At 53.7% G+C, this 17,585-nt stretch overlaps 2 protein-coding genes across 2 annotated transcripts; one reads left to right on the top strand and one right to left on the bottom strand.

Annotated features, from left to right (window-relative positions):
• Positions 1 to 330: 330 nt before the first annotated feature.
• On the top strand, positions 331 to 5,406 carry TMEM208 (transmembrane protein 208). The gene is given in 6 exon segments (NM_001245698.2): positions 331 to 364; positions 435 to 530; positions 616 to 675; positions 789 to 925; positions 3,893 to 3,977; positions 4,954 to 5,406. Coding segments are annotated over 6 exon segments (522 nt in total). The 5' UTR covers positions 331 to 358; the 3' UTR covers positions 5,092 to 5,406.
• A 629-nt stretch (positions 5,407 to 6,035) lies between these two features.
• Positions 6,036 to 17,005, bottom strand: MATCAP1 (microtubule associated tyrosine carboxypeptidase 1). Its single transcript, XM_030282172.4, has 6 exons — positions 16,500 to 17,005; positions 12,419 to 12,562; positions 8,559 to 8,691; positions 8,182 to 8,487; positions 7,341 to 7,438; positions 6,036 to 6,835 (listed from the first exon to the last, which is right to left on the bottom strand). The coding sequence occupies exons 1-6, from the start codon at positions 16,905 to 16,907 to the stop codon at positions 6,671 to 6,673; spliced, it is 1,254 nt and encodes a 417-aa protein (XP_030138032.4). The 5' UTR covers positions 16,908 to 17,005; the 3' UTR covers positions 6,036 to 6,670.
• Between the last annotated feature and the right edge of the window lie 580 nt (positions 17,006 to 17,585).

Below are 17,585 nucleotides of genomic sequence, written 5' to 3'. Positions count from 1 at the left end.
CGTCCCGCCCATCCCGGTCCCCGTCCCGCCCGCCCCGGTCCCTGTCCCGTCCCGCCCATCCCGGGCTCTGTCCCGCCCTTCCCGGTCCCCGTCCCGCCCATCCCGGTCCCCGTCCCGCCCGCCCCGGGCTCTGTCCCGCCCATCCCGGTCCCCGTCCCGCCCATCCCGGTCCCCGTCCCGCCCGCCCCGGGCTCTGTCCCGCCCATCCCGGTCCCCGTCCCGCCCATCCCGGGCTCTGTCCCGCCCATCCCGGTCCCCGTCCCGCCCATCCCGGTCCCCGTCCCGCCCATCCCGGTCCCTGTCCCGCCGCTTCCGCCGCGTCACGTCCGCGGGAAGCGAAGCCGGAGCCGGCGCGGCCATGGCGGTGAGTGCGGGGCCGGGGTTGCGGGTCCGGGACTCCGGGGAGACGCTGACCGCCTCTCTTGGCTCCGCAGCCCAAGGGCAAGGCGGGCACCAAGGGCAAGAAGCAGATCTTCGAGGAGAACCGGGAGACGCTGCGCTTCTACCTCCGCATCATCCTGGGAGCGTCCGTGAGTGCGGCCGGGCGGGCGCGGCGGGGCGCGGGCCGGGCGGGAGCGGGCGGACGAGCAAAGCTGTGCCGTGCTCTTTCCGCAGGCCGTCTACGCCGTAGTGAACCTGGGCATCTTCTACTCCGCCGCCTCCGCCTGGACGTGGGTAAGCCCAGGCAGCGCCTCCTGCCCCGGCGGGGGCACCGGGGCTGCGGCTCGGTCGTGGCCCCCGGCCCCGGGTCGTGGCCATCGCAGCTAACAGCGGCTCCCCTCCTGCAGGTCGCGTTCGTCTTCAGCTTGGTGGTCTATGGCACCAGCTACCGCTCCATGAACTCCATGGCAAAGCCGTCTTTCACAGACGATGGCAGCCTTGCCGACGGGGGAATTGACCTGAATATGGAGCAGGGGATGGCAGAGTGAGTGTCCACACCCGCACGAGTCCAGGTGAGCAGGACCTGCTGCCTGAGCGTGCACACGGAGCCAGGAGAGGCTCCCGAGGAGAAGGCTAGGCCCCAGCTCCCTCCTCAGCTTGCCCACTGGCATGGGCATGAGGGCAGCTGGAAGTTTGGAGCCATTCTTTCTGAGTGTACCTTAACTGTCCTTATTACCTGAACACTTGGTGTGGTGTGCCCCAGTCAGGAGCCACGACATGGGTGTGTCAGCCTGGCACGGTCACTGTCCATAGGGCTGAGCTGTAGAGGTAAGAGATCACAAAGAGTTCAGCAGGAGCAGTTTACAATCATCTTTCAGTTAACAAACACTGCTGCAGCACACAGTGATCGGTATTTTCCTTTTAAACCAGCACTGCAGGTAATGCTTGACAGAGCAGACGGGCACATGGCTGCCAGTTACGCCTTCCTGGCTGCAAACTGGCCATGTCTTGAAATCCTCCACACACTAAAAATTCCTGCCTCTGTCTCAGACAGTTCCTGTCACCTCCGCAGCCATTTCTGTCCCCCATATTTGTACATTCTTCATGTGCCTCTGCAGACAGCACTGAGTCTCTGCCTGTCCACTGTTCTTGGCACTGCTGTAACTCTCTTTTCTTTTGTGAAGGAATGCCACAGTATTACAGGAAACACAGCAGTAATTCTTGCAAAGCACTGCTAAATAAAATAAGGAGGCAGCAGTGCTGGTACAGCAGAAATATCTTCTAGATTTACATGTTTTCCAACAGTGAGCCTCAAACTAGTTCCAGAAAATTGCCAGGTATTTGTGGACACATCAGGCTTTGCTCTTTTTCTTCCCTGCCCTCAGCCCCTGCCTGTTGGTCCAGCTCCTGCTGGGGATCTTCAGCATGTGCTCAGCAAGGTGCTGGGGTCCTTGGCTGCTTCCTCCCATGTCTTTGGGCTACAGTTCCATGTTTACCTCTCTCCTTCCCTTGCTGCCAGGCTTTGGAAGAAGCACAGTGGGGCCTTGTTTCCATCTGAGCCCTCTGTGTTGCCTCAGGTGTTCTCAGGCTGTCAGGGTCATATAGTGATGTATATAGTTTTATTTATGTAAGTTTTGGTTTTTGCCTGGGGATGTTATCAGCAGGCAGTGGGGAAGAGAACCTGCTGTCTCTGCACAGGATGAGCTCTCATCTTGTGTTTGGGTTGGTGGAATGGTACCTTTTCTGCCTCAGCAGGAGGGACTCGATGTCTGGGATAAGAGACTCAGACAAGGGACAAAGTGGCCAGGAGGAGAGGGGATGTGACCTATGAGCTGGCTGCTTTACTCCCTCTTCATTCTATAGTGACTTCATTTCCCTGCTGGCAAGCCAAGTGTTTTGCTCCCATTTTACACTGGTTTGGCTCTCTAGAGTGGACTTGCAAAATATTTTGAATACCTTTTTAGTGAAACAATGTGGGATAGTCAAAGAGGGAAAATACAAAACTTTGATGTTTGGGGTGTGCTCCTGATTGTGGGAGGTGCCTCTTGGAGTTGTGCAAGGCACTGATGCAGAGTGCCTGATAACTGCCCTCTGTGTGTGATGGTGCTGTCAGGGGAAATGACTGACAGGAGGTAGCACAGGGATCCCAGTACCTGCTGTGAAAAGGGGACAGGCACAGCCATAGCACTGCTGCAGTCCTGCATGCAGATGTACTTCCCTTGCTACTGAGGCACAGAGGTTTTTCTGCCTGAGCATTTGGGGTGGGTTTTATCACACATTAAAATGAATTAATGCTTATCTGAGTCATGGGCTATGCAAAACACAGGGGAGGCAGAGCTCTAAAAACAAAACCTTCAAAGCTGAAGTTCCCATCTTTACCCTGTACCTCTACATTACCTCTCTGGGGATCAGGGAACCACCCTAGGCTAAGCAGGTATTTCAGAAAGCAGTGGATATTTCCAACCCCTTGCTAAGTGTGCTGCAGCTGATTAATGCTGCTCCTTTGGAGCTGCTTCTGGAACACTGTGGATTTTATGGTATTTCTCTCATGCTGTCTGTCACTGAAATGGATGCTTTGTGTTGCTCTGGGGTTGGGGAAGGCCCATCTTCGTGGTTTGGGAGGGCTGGGTTTGGTGGGAGCTCTGCTTTCACCCCTCTGTGGCCTCTGGTAATGTCAGAGGTCACTGAACCCTTAGTAACACTTTGTGCTGGAGCTGTTGGTGGTGGATTCTACAGTATCTTGAGTCGATGTTGTTTATGCCTTTGTTTTCTTGTCTCCATTCTTGGATGTGACTCACAGGTTTTTTACTCCAGCAGATGATGATTTAACCAGAGTGAAAGTTGGCCTCTTTTCTAAACCTTCATGGCACTTCCTGAGGCTTGTGTTGAAAAACGAATACCTGTTTACCTCCCCTGGGTGTCAGATCCCCCGAGGGTGGTGGTTGATGTGTGGGCAGCTTATTCCTCTCCTTAGCTGCTCTCAGCTCTGCCGCAGGCTGGCATGGAAGAGCTGGAGTCAGATAAGCAGGAGGGAGGAGGAGCTGTCTGTTGCTGTAGCTCAGCTTGTGGTGTGCTTGTCCTTTAGTGACCCCAAGTGTCTGTCAGCCTGTGAAATGGCATGGGGAAGATTCATGGCTCCCTTCAGCACAGCCAGTCGTCAGGAGTTGCACTTTATGTCATTTAGGTGTCAAATCAGCGGCTGCTGCTTCAGCTGTGGGGGTGGGGAGTGGTTTTATTGCTGATTTCCAACCCCCAGCAATTCCTCAGCTTTCTCAGTGCTGTTTTTTCAGAGGGAGATCATCTCTTTAATTCATCAGAGTATTTTGCTGTTGTTGTTTGTTTACTGCTTTGATTCTTCTCGGTAACTGTGTGGCAAAGCAGGGCTGCAGGGACAGTGCCCGGGTTGGGCAGGGTCGCTCCCCTGAGGCAGAGCAGACTGTGCTGGCAGAGGAGCTGCTGTGTTTGGCAGGGGTTGGAATGAAAGCTTCATGCTTTGCTTTTGTTCCCTCAGGCACCTCAAGGATGTGATCCTGCTGACAGCTATAGTCCAAGTGCTGAGCTGCTTCTCGCTCTACGTCTGGTACTTCTGGCTCTTGGTAAGCCCCAGCCCCTGCTGTTTTCCATCTTGCTCTGCATTGTTGCTTTCTTTCCCTGTCTTCAGGATGCAGGACATTATTTACCCATTTCATTTCAGTCTCATGTTTCAGGCCTGAACTATTTCCTGATGTGTTTTTTAATCTCCTTGTCACATCTTGTTTAAAATTTAGGCTGCACAAGGCAAAGAAGTCCTGATCTCTCTGGGTCAACCATGCAAAAACTAGGCTGGCCTTTGTCTTTCCCTCTGGTCCCATGAATGGGCACCAAGCAACATGAGGCAGATCAAAGCTGTCTTGGTGCACAGGGTCTTTCTGTGTCTGTAACAAATGGCGTTTCATCGTGTTTGGCTTTTTGAGCCATTCAGCATGGATCAAGGCTGGGATCTGCTGGACACTGCTTTTGGGTAGATAACATGCTACAGGCTTTTCATTCCCCTTAACACCAAGCTCTTTCTGCTCATGAAATGTTTGTCATGTGTCTCCAGCTAAAATCCCACATTTGCTCTGAGGATATCCCACAAAGGTACAGAAGGCAATTGTGGGAGCATGGAAAGTTAACCCAGTTCAGTCCTTGATCTCATTCCAGTCCTCACCCACAAATTCCTCTCTAGCTGGCCTGGCAGAGGGCAGCCTAGACTCGGCTGTCCCCTGGAGACCATGTGGATTGCTTTTTTCATAAATTCAAAGAAATGTGGGTGTGTTTTCCAAAGGAAGGAGAGGCAGAATGTCTGGATAGTTGGATCCCTGTGGGTAATTCAGACCTGATGCTGGGATTTCCGTGCATGAAGTCTGATGGCTGTATACGTTCCTCAACCATGGAATGAAATCAGGCTGTTTATTTTGGGCGCCTGCCACTGCCTTTGATTTCCGTGCCTCTGATCCAGCTGCTTTGTTCCCCTCAGAAGGACCAGCCCTGCTGCCCGTAGCAGCCAGCACTGTCCCCAGTGACCGAGTTTGTGCCACGTGTGTTTTGCAGGCTCCGGGGCGCGCTCTGTACCTGCTGTGGGTGAACATCCTGGGGCCCTGGTTTACAGCCGAGTCCTCGCCCGCCGCTCAGGAGCCCAACGAGAAGAAGCAGCGGCGGCAGGAACGCCGACAGATGAAGCGCTTCTAGCCCTGGCTGGGGATAGATCAACACCCTCTCCCATCTCCATGCTGTTATTTCATCAGGAATGCGACCAAAACCAATCCAAAACCACCGCAGTAGCTCTGTTGCCCTTTGTCACTGCTGCCATTCTGACAGAAAGGCTGCAAGAGACTTCCCCTGGTTGGGTCTTAGCATGGGCTGAGGCCCTGCTCCTTGGGCTGACAAGGGGGTGATGCTGGGATGTATGTAAATATCTTTTTAAAGCAGCGCTGTATCGCATTCAGCGTTGGGGAGTGCAATGTTGGAGGAAATAGTACATTAAAGAACAGAGTCTTAATTGACCATGCTGCCAGTGGGTTTGTGCAGGGGAGCTGTGAAAAGTGCCAGCATGTCCTTGGAGAGCTGGACTAGAAGGGAGCAGAATCCCCAGAGATAAGTGCTTTCCTTTCCCAAGCTTGGTTTGTGCTGCCCTGCCTGCTCCAGCCTCTACACCCTGTGAAGAATTTGCAGCTGCCCTGCAGGATCAGGAGTGAGGGGCAGCTGGGGATGCTGCGAACAGGGCTTGCAGCCAAACTTGGAGCATTTGGGATTGAGCCTGAGCTCTCTGCAGCCACAGATTGGCCTGTGCTACCTTTGCAGGAGCTCAGTGGGATGTAAGACAAGAAGCTGTGGGGTTTGTTTGGTTTGGGTTTTGTTTCATTTTCTCCTAAGAGGGTACTCCCAGGGGTGCCATGATTGCTCCAGAGGTCATGTATTACAGACCAGGAACAGGGCAGTTTTTACTTTTGCCTGCTTTGATTTACTGATGTCCTGTGCAGTGTGTTGTATGTCACAGTCCATGACCCCTTCCAGCCCCTGACGCAGCGGCTCAGACTGTGCAGCTTTGCCTGTGCCAGCAAGGGGCACAGTGGGTGTTCAGAGTGGTGCCAGCCTGGGTTTTGATGCTATCCACAACCTTTTGCCCACACATCTTTTCCATTACATCACCTTTATTACACGCTTTTTTCCTAACATCAAGCCCAGTCCCACCCTGAGTCCTCAAAGCCAGGCAGGGTGGCTGTAATTGGGGTGCAGAGCTGGGCAGAGATTGGTATTGGGGAATGAAGTCCTTCCTGCTGCTGGTGGGGGCATCAGAGGAGGGGTAGGGAGTGGAAAAGGCATCCATGGAGAGATCTGTGGGTGCAGTCCAGCCCTTATTCCCTGCCAGGCACAGCCCAGAGCCAGCAGCCTGTCTCTGGCCCCAGGTAGGTGCCCCCACAGTGCTGGGAGCACTCCTGGTACCCTACAGCAATCCCCCCACTGCAACTCCCCCAGCAGAGCCTTCTGCACTCGGGGATCAGCACATTGCCCCAGATCCGCCCTCACTCTCCCTGAACCCTCTTCCCTGGCTCCCCAAAGCCACGTGGAGCAGCACAGGCATCCCCAAAATACACAGGGACGATGTAGGGGACACATCAACACAACCACACGGGCCCTTGGCCGCGCTACCCTACACAGCGCTACATGCACAGCGCCCGCCTCGGGCTCTGCCCTCTGCTCCAGCCCCGATAAATACCCAAAAAACAGCACCAGTGACACCCTTGGGTGCTGGTTCAGGGGGTGCCCCTCAGTCAGGCAGCAGCTGCTCCAGCTCTTCCTCGTTCAGGCCATTGGTGGTGACAATGTGATCCAGCTGCTTCATGTACCGCTCCAGGTCCTGCATGAAGTGGGGGATGCGGGCCTTCTCCAGCACCCCAAATTTCTTCAGCCGGTTCACATCTTCATAGGACACCTGGCAGGAAGCACGGACATGGGGGTCAGCCCCTCCATCCCAAACCCTGGCAGGTGCCATGGGGGGCTCCCAGTGCCCTTGCAGCCCCCTTGGATCAGGCAAAACATCCCTGCTGCTCGTGGGGAGGCAGCAGGAGAGCTGCTGGGGGTGTGGGATTTGCAAGGATTTGTGGGTTTGGTAATTTTCGGTCACTGCAAGGACAGATGACAGCAGGACTGTTGTGGCCAAGGGCCAGAAAGGCTTATCCTGCTGGGTTAAGCCTCTTCCCAAAGGTCTCCCACAGAGGATTATGGATTGTCCTGTCCTTCCTTGCATCCTACCCAGCACAGCCTTTCCCTGGCAGACACAGATCCATGAGCACAGGGAAAGACAAAGAGCTGAAGGGCTGCCAGGCAAGGGCTGGTTTTTGGGAAGCCATGAGATTGAGGGAGCCTGTGTGAGCTCTGGGATGGGACGGGATTGTGGGATCAGCCACGCCCTGCCCCACCCTCCCCCTGGCTGTTACCTTTCCAAGCGCGGCCAGCAGTGGGAAGTCGATGGTCTGCCGATGGCGCAGGATGCGGAGAATCCCGTCCAGGTACACCTGGTCCTTACTGAAACAGCCTGGAACAGCAGAAAAACCTCAGAGAGGGCTCCTGGCTTCCCACCACCCTCCACTTGCCTGAATGTTTGCTGACCAAACCAGAATGAGGGCACTGCCCACAAGTGTGCCAGGGCTCAGGACCGCCGGGCCCCAAGGGCTGAGCACTGGGGAGGCAGCCGGGGGCAGCCAGAGCCACAACCCCACGGGGATACTTCCCTTGTGTAATCCCCAAGTAATTTTTTAAAGAGCAAACCGCTGCAAGCATCCAAACGTATCCAAATGTTCCCTCTCCTTTGCCTGCTGCTTCCCCAAGAGCTTGTGCAAGTCACTCCCGTGGGACAGGCAGAGTGGTGCTCGGGATGGGGAGGGATGCAGAGACCGGGTGCTGTGGCTATGTTGGGAGGAAAGGGTTAAAAGCAAAACACTGATCTGAAGGATTGTAAATTGCTCAAGTGACCTTGCACCTGGGTGTAACTCTTGATAAGCTTGTGAGCAGCAAGCTGGTGACCCTCTGATCTTGTGTTCCTCTGCCCAGGTGTTGGGTGTTGCTCTGGGGATCCCCCGGTTAGTGAGGCAATGCAAATAAATTTACTTTTTGTGTTCTAGCCTAAGTTTGTGCCTCTTCTGGCTGCCTGTGCCAACTCACACTCTACAGGACTAGTGATGCTCAACCTACACAACAGCAGAACACACCACACATTGTTTTTTCTTAAAAAAAAAAAACAAAAAAATAAATATAATCAGTTGACACCCGCAATGGTACCTGGCTGTGAGGTGTCTGTCTGGCCCCGCTTTGCCCGCACACAGTACTCCCACCGGACCCCGGCATCCTGGACGTACTGCTCCAGGTCCTGGAAGAGCGCAGAGAAGGAGAGGCGGCTGGCCCGCTCGATGGTGTAGTAGAGCAGGGCTGCCCGCCACAGGAAGGGCTGTTTGCGGAACAGGACGCTGTGCAGGCTGGCCAAGCCTTCCTCCGTGGGGTTGGCGGGCTTCAGGCTGTACTGCTTGCGGCCCTCGGAGCTGTGCCAGGGCTGGCGCGTGTTGTTGACCCCCCGGATGTAGTGGGTGCCTGGGGAGAGGGGACAGGATGAATGCCCGGAGCATCCCCCGGCTCTGCCCCCTCCCCAGCCCCCAGCTGACCTATCTCGTGGCGCAGCATCCCCTCCAGCCAGTGCTGCCGTGCTCCGGCCAGGTTGATGGCCAGCGTGGGCCGGCTGTCCTCCACCATCATCACTGCCTGGGACAGCAGGTCATCCGTCAGCTGCACCACCACCTGCGGGAGGAGGAGGAGGCAATGGCCATCAGCAGAGGCTGAGATGGTGGCAGATGGTCAGAAAAATCCACTGACACCACGGGTGGCACCGTTTGGCACTGCTGCACCATCACTGGGTTGTGCTGCAGCTCCCCAAAAGGATGACAGACAGCGAGAGCCACTGGGGGTGTGGGGAACAATGAGAGGAGATGACTTCATGCAGGGATGAAGTAGCACCTTTAATCTCTTTACAGCCAACAAAGCTGAGCAGGCAGCTCCTGGGCAGCCTCCTGCAGCACCCCTCTGGCTCCAGCATCACCTCCCCAGCCTGCTGCCATGGGCTCCCCACACTTTTGTGGCCACACAGGGTGGACATCCTCTGGAGACCTGCCTGGTCCCCCTTCTGCATCCCCACTGGCAATGGGACAGGGCAGTAACCTTGGCCATCAAAACAACCCCACCCTGAGCACCCAACAGCACCAGCTTTGTAATGGCTCTGCACCCCATCTCCTGAGGGATCCAAGGCTCTGGTTCACTTTTCATGGACGCCTCCACGGATTCTCCCATTTGAGGCTTCAAGACATGAGCAGTAAGGATGGCTCCATGCCAGTCCACCCTCACAGGAGGAACCACGTGTGTTGGCCACAATTCACAGCAGGGATGGGCATTGCAGGTGTAGGACCATTCAGTATCTTTATACAGAAAATTGGTATTTTGAGAAACCTGTCTATCACAGGTGCTGGAGCCAAGAGAGCTGCTCAGCAGAAGTTAACTTGCCAGCCAGCAGCATTTTCTGACCACCTGACTTCAGATCTGCAGGAACTCAAAGCTGCAGCACCACTAGAGGAGGATGGTCCCTGGGAGCTCCTGCATCCAAGGTTTGACAGTGGCAAACCTCAGGATAGCAATCAAAATCTCCTACATACCTATTAACTATAAACCACTGTTATTTCCTAACTGATACTTTTCAGGAAGAAAACATGTGCCTGTTTTACTACATGACAATTCTTCTCATATTAAAAAAAAGAGAGATGAGACTGAATTGGTTTGCTTTAAGTCAGATTTATTATTATTATGAAAGCCAAAAGTGCAGCCTAACAGAGTCCACCACTGGGCAAACAAACAGCATAAAATACTTACAGTGCAACTGCTTACCTGGGTTAAAATATACCAGTGTGAAAAGGAATCCTTCCAATGCTGAGCCTTGTCAGTTCACCTCTGACTCCTCGTGCAGCACCAGGCATCCAGGAGCAATGGAAAGGAACTCTGGGCAGTGCCAGAGACTACAGCTTCTTATGCTGCCCACTGCAGCTCTTCTCCTGCTACAAAACCTCATCCTGCTGAGCAGCACCACTTGCCTTGTTTTGGGACCCTCCAGCTTGGCAGATACAACCAATGCACTGATGGAGAAAGAGCTCATCTCAAGGAATCAAGGGAAGGCTTCTGGTGGTCCCCATGGCACTGGGGTATGGGTTCCTGTCTCTCCCCAGCAACCTGGCACTGCTCAGGACCTCTGACACTGAGCAAGCAGCTCAGAGGTAGAGAGAGGCCATTGATGGGATCCCAAGAGACACCAGCCAGCACTGTTTTAGGCTGACAACACTCCACAACCCCAAGGATTGCCATGGAGCACTTACCAGTGGGGCCAAGTGTTTCTCTGCTGCACGCTGTGAGCCCACTGAAATCCATATGGAAACCTCTGGCAGCATCATGTCTGTCCTAAGTCAGAAGAAAAGCAGAAGAGCTTCAGGATCTGCAGCTTGGACCCCAACAAAGCAGCTTTTGAGAGCACAAATTCAATTACAGCATGAACACTTACCCAGGAGCGTGCTGAAGCAGGATCCTGCCTGTGCTGGTCGGTGCTGGACAAAGGGCAGCTGCAGAGGCTGCCACCAGCCTGGCCACGCTGCCTGCCAGGCCTGCCCGTGGCCAGGGGCACACCAGCTGCTCCTGCTCTGGGCTAATGCTACCCCCACACGAGTTTCTTCTCTTTCAAGCAAGCCATCACGATTAGTACGCATCAGGGAAGCAAAGGGCAGGCAGAACAGACAGGGCACAGATGGTGAAAGTCAGAGATACAGGTGCAGGGAGGGAGACACACACCTGAAACTGCCCAGTTCCCCGACAGGGTGTGAGATTATCAGTGATGCAGAAGTTTCAACAAGTTTTGGTCTTGTACAGAGAGCAAGTTCTGCCAACATTGCTGCATTGAGAGCAGGTGAAACCCTTTTTTTCTCTTCCCTACCCCAGACACATCCAGCAAAATTTCCATTGGACAGAAAGAACAAACCAATGCTTTCATTGTTTCCAAAGCACTTATCAAAAGCCCCAGATAAAACAGCCACACCGATGTGCAAACAGGGACTGAACTCTGCGTTGCCTTGAATCACAGAATGTCCTGAGCTGGAAGGGACACACAGGGTTCATTGAGCCCAACAGCTCTGAGCACAGGGACAGTTACACAGGGTTGGAAGGAAGCCAGTTGTACACCAATATGTAAGAAAATCAATGGCTTTCTGCCCAGACAGGGCTCAATTAATGGAGAAGAGAGTAACTGAATTTAATCAATTAATAAACCTGAGAGATAGAGCTTAACTAGCAAGTTGTAAGTGCAGGTCTGTAAGACTGGCAGCTGCTTGGCTGTGCAGGCTCTGGGCACTCAAAGGCAGATGAATTACAGGGAAACATCTGCAGAAATCTGTCCTGTCCCAGGAAAAGGCTTAGGAGGACCAAGGTGCCAAATCCACATCCCAGAAACACCCTCAGGAGGCATCAGGGCAAATCAAGGGTGTTTGAGGAGGAAATCAAATGTCCTTGGGCAGGAGGGACCTCAGGGGACCACTCATTCCTGCTCTGCCTGCATGGAATGCGCTGGGTGCCACTGGGTGAGGTGATACTTTAGAGAAATGCTCACCAATAATCCTCTCTGGAGACTGAGGTGAAAAATCAGAGGTTGGAAATAGAGTGTGGCCAAGAAGCAGTAGTGAGGAAACCCCACACCAGCCAGCACTGCACAGTCCCTGCCCTGCATCCAACACCCCCAGGGAGCCCTGCAAGCCAATCCACTCAAAGCCAGGTCCAGAAATCCTTCTCAGACCTTGAACCCAGGATGGTGGAAGTGTTCTGCCCACACCTTTCTGGCAGAAGGGATAAAAAAGGCTCCCTAATGGCAGCTGTGGGATGCTCCATGCTGGGTGCTGCAGGGAGTGCAGAGAAACCAGGTTAGGAGATGTTGAACTTCTCCCCTGGCTCCATCCCACGTGGATGTTGTATCTTAACCACGTATTTCCCAACCTTAAAACCCAAACCTGGGGTTTCAAAGCAGCACAACCTGCATATCCTGCAGGACAGCAGGAAATCTCTTCCCCTGGCTTTGCTTTTGGACATGTGGGTTTAAGGCAGCTGTCGGAGACATCTGCCCTCCCACTGCCAACAGCAAGAGACAGCTTCCCAACAGTAATTGATGCCTCATGCACGCAGCAAAAGGCTCCTGGCATGGCCATGCAGACAAGCAGCAGCTGCTCCCTCTCTCTCAAGCACAGAAGGGAGATACACATGGAAAACATCACAGGAAGTTTGTGGGGAACCAGCACCCAAGTCCTAAAGCCAGGGTATGGGTGAAGCTGGAGGTGAACAGACACCACTGCTCAGAGCAGAAAAGTTTCCTCTTTGTAACTAAAACATTTCTTAATCAGAAAATAAATCTTTTGCTGTGTTTTACAAGTGAGAAAGCAGGGACACAGATTACCTCTCCCACACAGCCTTCCTTCTGCATGTACTTTCGGATCACGGACCAGATCTGGCACTTGCTCAGCAGCCTCCCACCCGTGGCCACCTCGAAGCTCTCGTAGGTGCCGTACTTCTCCAGGACAGTACGGATGATCCTGATGGCCTGTGGCACACAGAAAGCACAAACATAAGCACCAGCACCTCCCTGCTTACAAATACAGCCTAAAATCCCACGTGCAACAAACCCAGTGAAGGTTTGTTGAACCCGATTAATGCCGATAAAATACGATGTGGTTTTGCATGATCTAAAAAACCAAGGAGACTGAGCTGACTGGAGGTGGCTACCAGACAGACAGACACTTCACACAATCAGCATGACCCACAGCATATTCTTTCTGTCACCCTTGCAGGCATCTCTTGCAGAAATGGGGCAAAGCAGAAGTGAAACCGCATGGTCACAGCATGGTTAAATCCATGATTATTTACAATCTTTTCAGCTTTCAGTTCTCCTTGCAAACTCCGGTGCTTGCACGAAGATCTCCAGCTTCTGAGCTTGCTTTTTACTCCCAGAGTTTCTTACAACAGGGCTGAATTCCAAGCTCAGCAGTGTGCATCACCCTCTGCAGTGATGCTGCTTCAAACAGTGTCTCAGCACCACCAGCCTGCTGTACACCCAGCAGCCTTCTAATAAAAGCTTCACGTGCTCCATTATTCACATTGACATTTATGGAGCATCTATAAAATATGAACATTTATTAGCAAATTTCCTCCCCAAAAAGCGTGCTTCCTTTGCAGACATTTTCAAGCAATTTTTTTCTCCACCCATTGGAATATATATTAATATATTAATCATTGGAATATATATTAATATATTAATATTGTATTAGTACATATTCCAAAGCAGATGACTTTCAGCCATTTCTGGAGCTTTTCCAGCAGTTTTATTGCATCTGCAAACCTGGCTGGGCTGCTGCCAAGCTTCCCAGTCCCAGACCACTTGTTGTCCCTCCCTAGTCCCTAAGGTTACCCAGGATCAGGAGATGGGTGCTCACCACCAGTACTGGTGCTCCAATCATCCAACACCCCATAAGACAAGAGGAAATGGCTCATGTTGTGCCAGGGGAGGTTTAGGTGGGATAGCAGAAAAAATTTCTTCATGGAAAGGGTTGTCAAGCATTGAACCAGGCTGCCCAGGGCAGAGGTGGAATCACCATCCATGGAAGTATTTAAAAGATGTAGATGTGGCACTTGGGGACGTGGTTTAGTGGTGGGATTGGCAGTGCTTAAGTAACTGCTGGACTTGATCTTAAGGGTCTTATCCCACCTAAACAATTCTATGTTCCTAAGAGCAGCTTTAGGTCTCCATCTGGTGAGCAACCTCCTCTATCCCTGCAGAAGTTCCTGATTTTCCTTCCCTGGGCAGTTTTCACAGCTGGTTTTTATGCTCAAGTCACCCACAGTGTCTTCCCAGGAGAAGCTGTGCACAGTTTTTCTGCTGTCAGTTTTTCTGGGGTGTTGGGGTGGAGGTATTTGGGTTTTTTGCTTTGTTTGCTGAACAATCAGACTAATTTTTACAGCACTGCAAGGTACCTTCAGCTGACCACTGCAGAAAAACAACCTTTCATCCTCCCACCTCTGCTCAGCCGCTTGCTCTTGCTCCTCCCAGAGGACCCAAATCACTGAGCCAAGAGAAACCCAGCACAGCTGGTGCCCAGGAGGAAGACAACCAGAGAGCTCTTTCCTGACCTTCAGAGCACATCCTGGTGAGCAAAATTCCTGATATTCCAATGCTCTGAGCATCCCCAGACCATGCACCCAAGATATACAGTAGGACAACAACTCCTCCAACTCTGTGCTGGTTTGCCACTCAAATTCATGTGGCAAACCAGGGATGTGATCTCCAGGGTGATCAGCCTCCACAGGGCTGGAAGAATGCTCTTGGCTTATTTAAGTTTTCTATTAAGAAAATAAAATAAACTCCCAAACACATGCAGAGCAGCTGGAAGCAGGGAGCTGGTGTTGGTTTGTCTGCTCATGTCCAAGGATCCTGACTTTGCAAAATGTCTTATTTATTTAATCTCCATGGTTAATGAAAGTCTTTGAAAATAAAAGCAGTTTATAGCTAAGAGTTAGCTGCCAATGAAAAATGCTTCTCAAAATAAAAGAGACTGGAAGGAGGTTACTGCAGGGTAAGAGCAGAGGAACAGTGCCATGAGTGCTGTCCCATCCCAGCGCCACCAGAAAACCTGGAAAAACATCCACAGAAACACTCAACACTTAGTATCTCTTGCAAAAGCTTCCAGGATCCACAGTGGTTATAAACTTTAATTCCATTCATTCCAAGCACTGCCTGGAGAAAAATAATCTCAATTATTCATCTTTTACGCTGCTGCGAGCCAACTGCAGCGACCAAAGGAAAAAGCACGGGGTGAAAGAGCTCTGAGCAACTCATTTTACTGCACAACTCGGGGAATAAAATACAGGAGGGAAATGCCAACGCTGGCGAGGTCCTCGCAGGCGTCAGAGTGTCTCCTCTGCAAGAGCCTCCCTGGCACCAGTTTATCTGGGACAGAGGTATGGCACACACTGGGAATGACAAACTGCTTAGAAAGCTGCTAACAGAAAGGGCCTGAATCATCTGGACAATAATCCAGAGACATGGGCAGGGATGAGGGAAAAGGTAAATATTCCAAAAACAATAAATAAATCAGGGAAGCTGTTGTTATTTGAATAAGTAACTCCTGACTGACAGGTGCACACCTCTGGTGCGCCAGCCTGAATTTGGGTAAGAGGGGGTTTTTATCTGCTCACTTGTTCACGTGGCAGAAAGGATGCTCTTCCTAGAGGCAGGATGCTCACTCCCAGGTGCAAACTGGTTGTGGGACACAGCCAGGCTCCCAGCTCCAAGCACAGGGTGAATGGACAGAGCAATTCTACTCCCGCATCCATAAAATGCTTGTTTGTGGGCACAGCATCCTGGAAGCACACTCCTGCCTCTTCTCACCTGTTGAATGACCAGGAGCTGTTTTCTCACTGCCATCCCCATGGCAGAGAGCAACTCAGAAATGTTTTAGTAGTGTATAAGCCATGGAAAAACCGTTGAGCAAAATAATACAGACTCTTTAAGTGGAGCCTTCACCAATTAATATCATTACTGACCATGTTTGCTGATGCCTTAAGGATGCTGCTGCACTGGACAACCTTTAGGCCAGAAAATAAGCCAAACTTAACCACCAGATAATTCAGGCTAAGGGCCATTTCCCATGCTGTCACCCATGTGCTCCAGCTCCTCTGCTGTTAGTTCTACAGCAACAAGTGCAAAATCATACCAGCAAGGTGCCCCTGATAAAGCACAGCTCCCAGCATAAGCAGGTGTCAGTTTGATCACAGAAAGACAGACTGGTTTTGGTGGAAAGGGACATTTAAGATAATTTAGTTCCAATCCTCCTCCATGGGATGCAACACCTTCCACTAGACCAGGTTGCCCAAAGCCCCATCCAACCTGGCATCACTGAGCACCACCATGACCCATGGCACCATGGAGCACGTACCATTCCTGCAGCAGGTGAGGGTACTAAAACATGAGGTTACTCAAACCTGAGGTTTAAGAAATCACAGGGTGAGTAATGAAGGCAGGACACAAAAGGTGCTAAGGGAAGAGTGATCAGGCACCAGCTGGGAAGAAGGCAAGGTGTCACACGGACCAGGGAGAATGGTGCTAAGTAGACTGAGGGTGGTTTTAAGCTGGACATTAGGAATAAATTCTTCCCTGTGAAGGTGATGAGGCACTGGCACAGGTTGTCCAGAGAAGCTGTGGCTGCCCCATGCCTGGAATGTTCAAGGCCAGGTTGGATGGGACTTGGCGCAACCGATCAGGTGGAAGATGTCACTGTCCTTGGCAGGGTGTGTGGGATAATTAGACGGTCTTTAAAACCCTTCTGACCCGCACCATTCCCGAATTCTATGACCATGGACCATCTCCTGGCCGGCCCCACCAGGATACATCGCACACCCCGCACCGGCCCAGGGCGAGCCGGGTCCCTCCTTTCTCCTCCTCCTCCTCCTCCCAGGCCGAGCATCCTTCCCCGGCCCCGCCTCACCTGAGCCACGAAGCGGTCGGAGGCGGCCCCGTACTTGTCCAGGACGGCGGCGGGCAGCGGCTCCGCGTACTCGAACTGCGGGTCGTAGGCGAAGCTGGCGCGGAAGAAGCGCTCCCGCTCCGCCTCCACGTTGCGCGGCCGCAGCGCCACGAGCAGGCAGGGGCTGCGCCGCCCGCCGCCCTCCTCCGCGCGGCCCCGCGCGATGTGCGGCAGCGAGGCGGCGGCCCGCAGCCCCCCGCGCCCCGCCGCGCCCTCGCTCCGCCGCGGCCCGGCCCCGGTTTCGGAGAGGCGGCGGGTTCCCCGCGGGCAGCGCGGCGCGGGGGGCGGTGGTGGGGACGGGCAGGGGCAGAGCGGCGCTCCATGGCCCGGCCCGCCGGCCGCCCCCGAGCCCATGGCCCCCGAGCCCATCGGCCCCGAGCCCGCGGCCGCGGCCTCCAGCGCGGCGGCACCGGGCCGGCTCCGGGGCTGGGCCGGCTCCGGGGTGCGCCGGCTCCGCGCCCCGCCCCGAGCACGCGCCGCCGCCCGCCAATCGGCGCCGCGCCCGGCGCGTCGGAGCCAATGGGAGAGCAGCGCAGAGGGAGAGCCCCGCCCCGCCCCGCCCCGCGGCGGTGGAGCCGGGCCCGGCCCCGAGCGCTGCGCTCCGAGCTCGGGGTTCGGAGCTCCGGGTACGGCAGCCCCGCCAGCCCCGGGAGCAGCCCCGGCAGTATCGCCAGGCCCGGGTGCGCTGCATGTCCCGGCTGCATTGCTGCCTCGGGTGCTTGGCCAACGCCAGCTGTGTCATCACATTTGTATTGCCACCCCTGGCTGCATCGCCAGTCTCGAGCTGCATCCCCACCCTGTTTGCATCTCCAGCCTTGGCTGCATCGCCACCCCTACTTGTGTCCCCAGTCCCAGCTGCATTTCCAAGGCCAGTTACATCTCCATCCCAGTTGCTCTGGCAGCAGCAGTTGCATCGTGCTCCACCAACCCTGGTTATGTCACCAACCCCAACCACATTGTCACCTGCATCATGTTGCCAGTCCTGGCTGCATCACCAACCCCAGCTGCCTTGTGTTTTCCCCAAAGCCTGTCTCCTGGAGTGCCGGC

Source organism: Taeniopygia guttata, chromosome 11, assembly GCF_048771995.1.
Source record: "Taeniopygia guttata chromosome 11, bTaeGut7.mat, whole genome shotgun sequence".
Classification (NCBI taxonomy): Eukaryota; Metazoa; Chordata; class Aves; order Passeriformes; family Estrildidae; genus Taeniopygia; species Taeniopygia guttata.
Note: the sequence above shows the minus strand (reverse complement) of the source record. Positions and strands in the feature narration are given on the sequence as shown.

What these genes read in the sequence shown, in the direction of transcription:
- MATCAP1 (XM_030282172.4), bottom strand. Translation starts at nt 16,907, where the DNA reads ATGGGCTCGGGGGCCATGGGCTCGGGGGCGGCCGGCGGGCCGGGCCAT. An exon ending in CCGACCGCTTCGTGGCTCAG is followed by an intron (nt 12,563 to 16,499) that starts GTGAGGCGGGGC and finishes TGTGTGCCACAG; the next exon opens with GCCATCAGGATCATCCGTAC. An exon ending in GATGCTGCGCCACGAGATAG is followed by an intron (nt 8,488 to 8,558) that starts GTCAGCTGGGGG and finishes CCCTCTCCCCAG; the next exon opens with GCACCCACTACATCCGGGGG.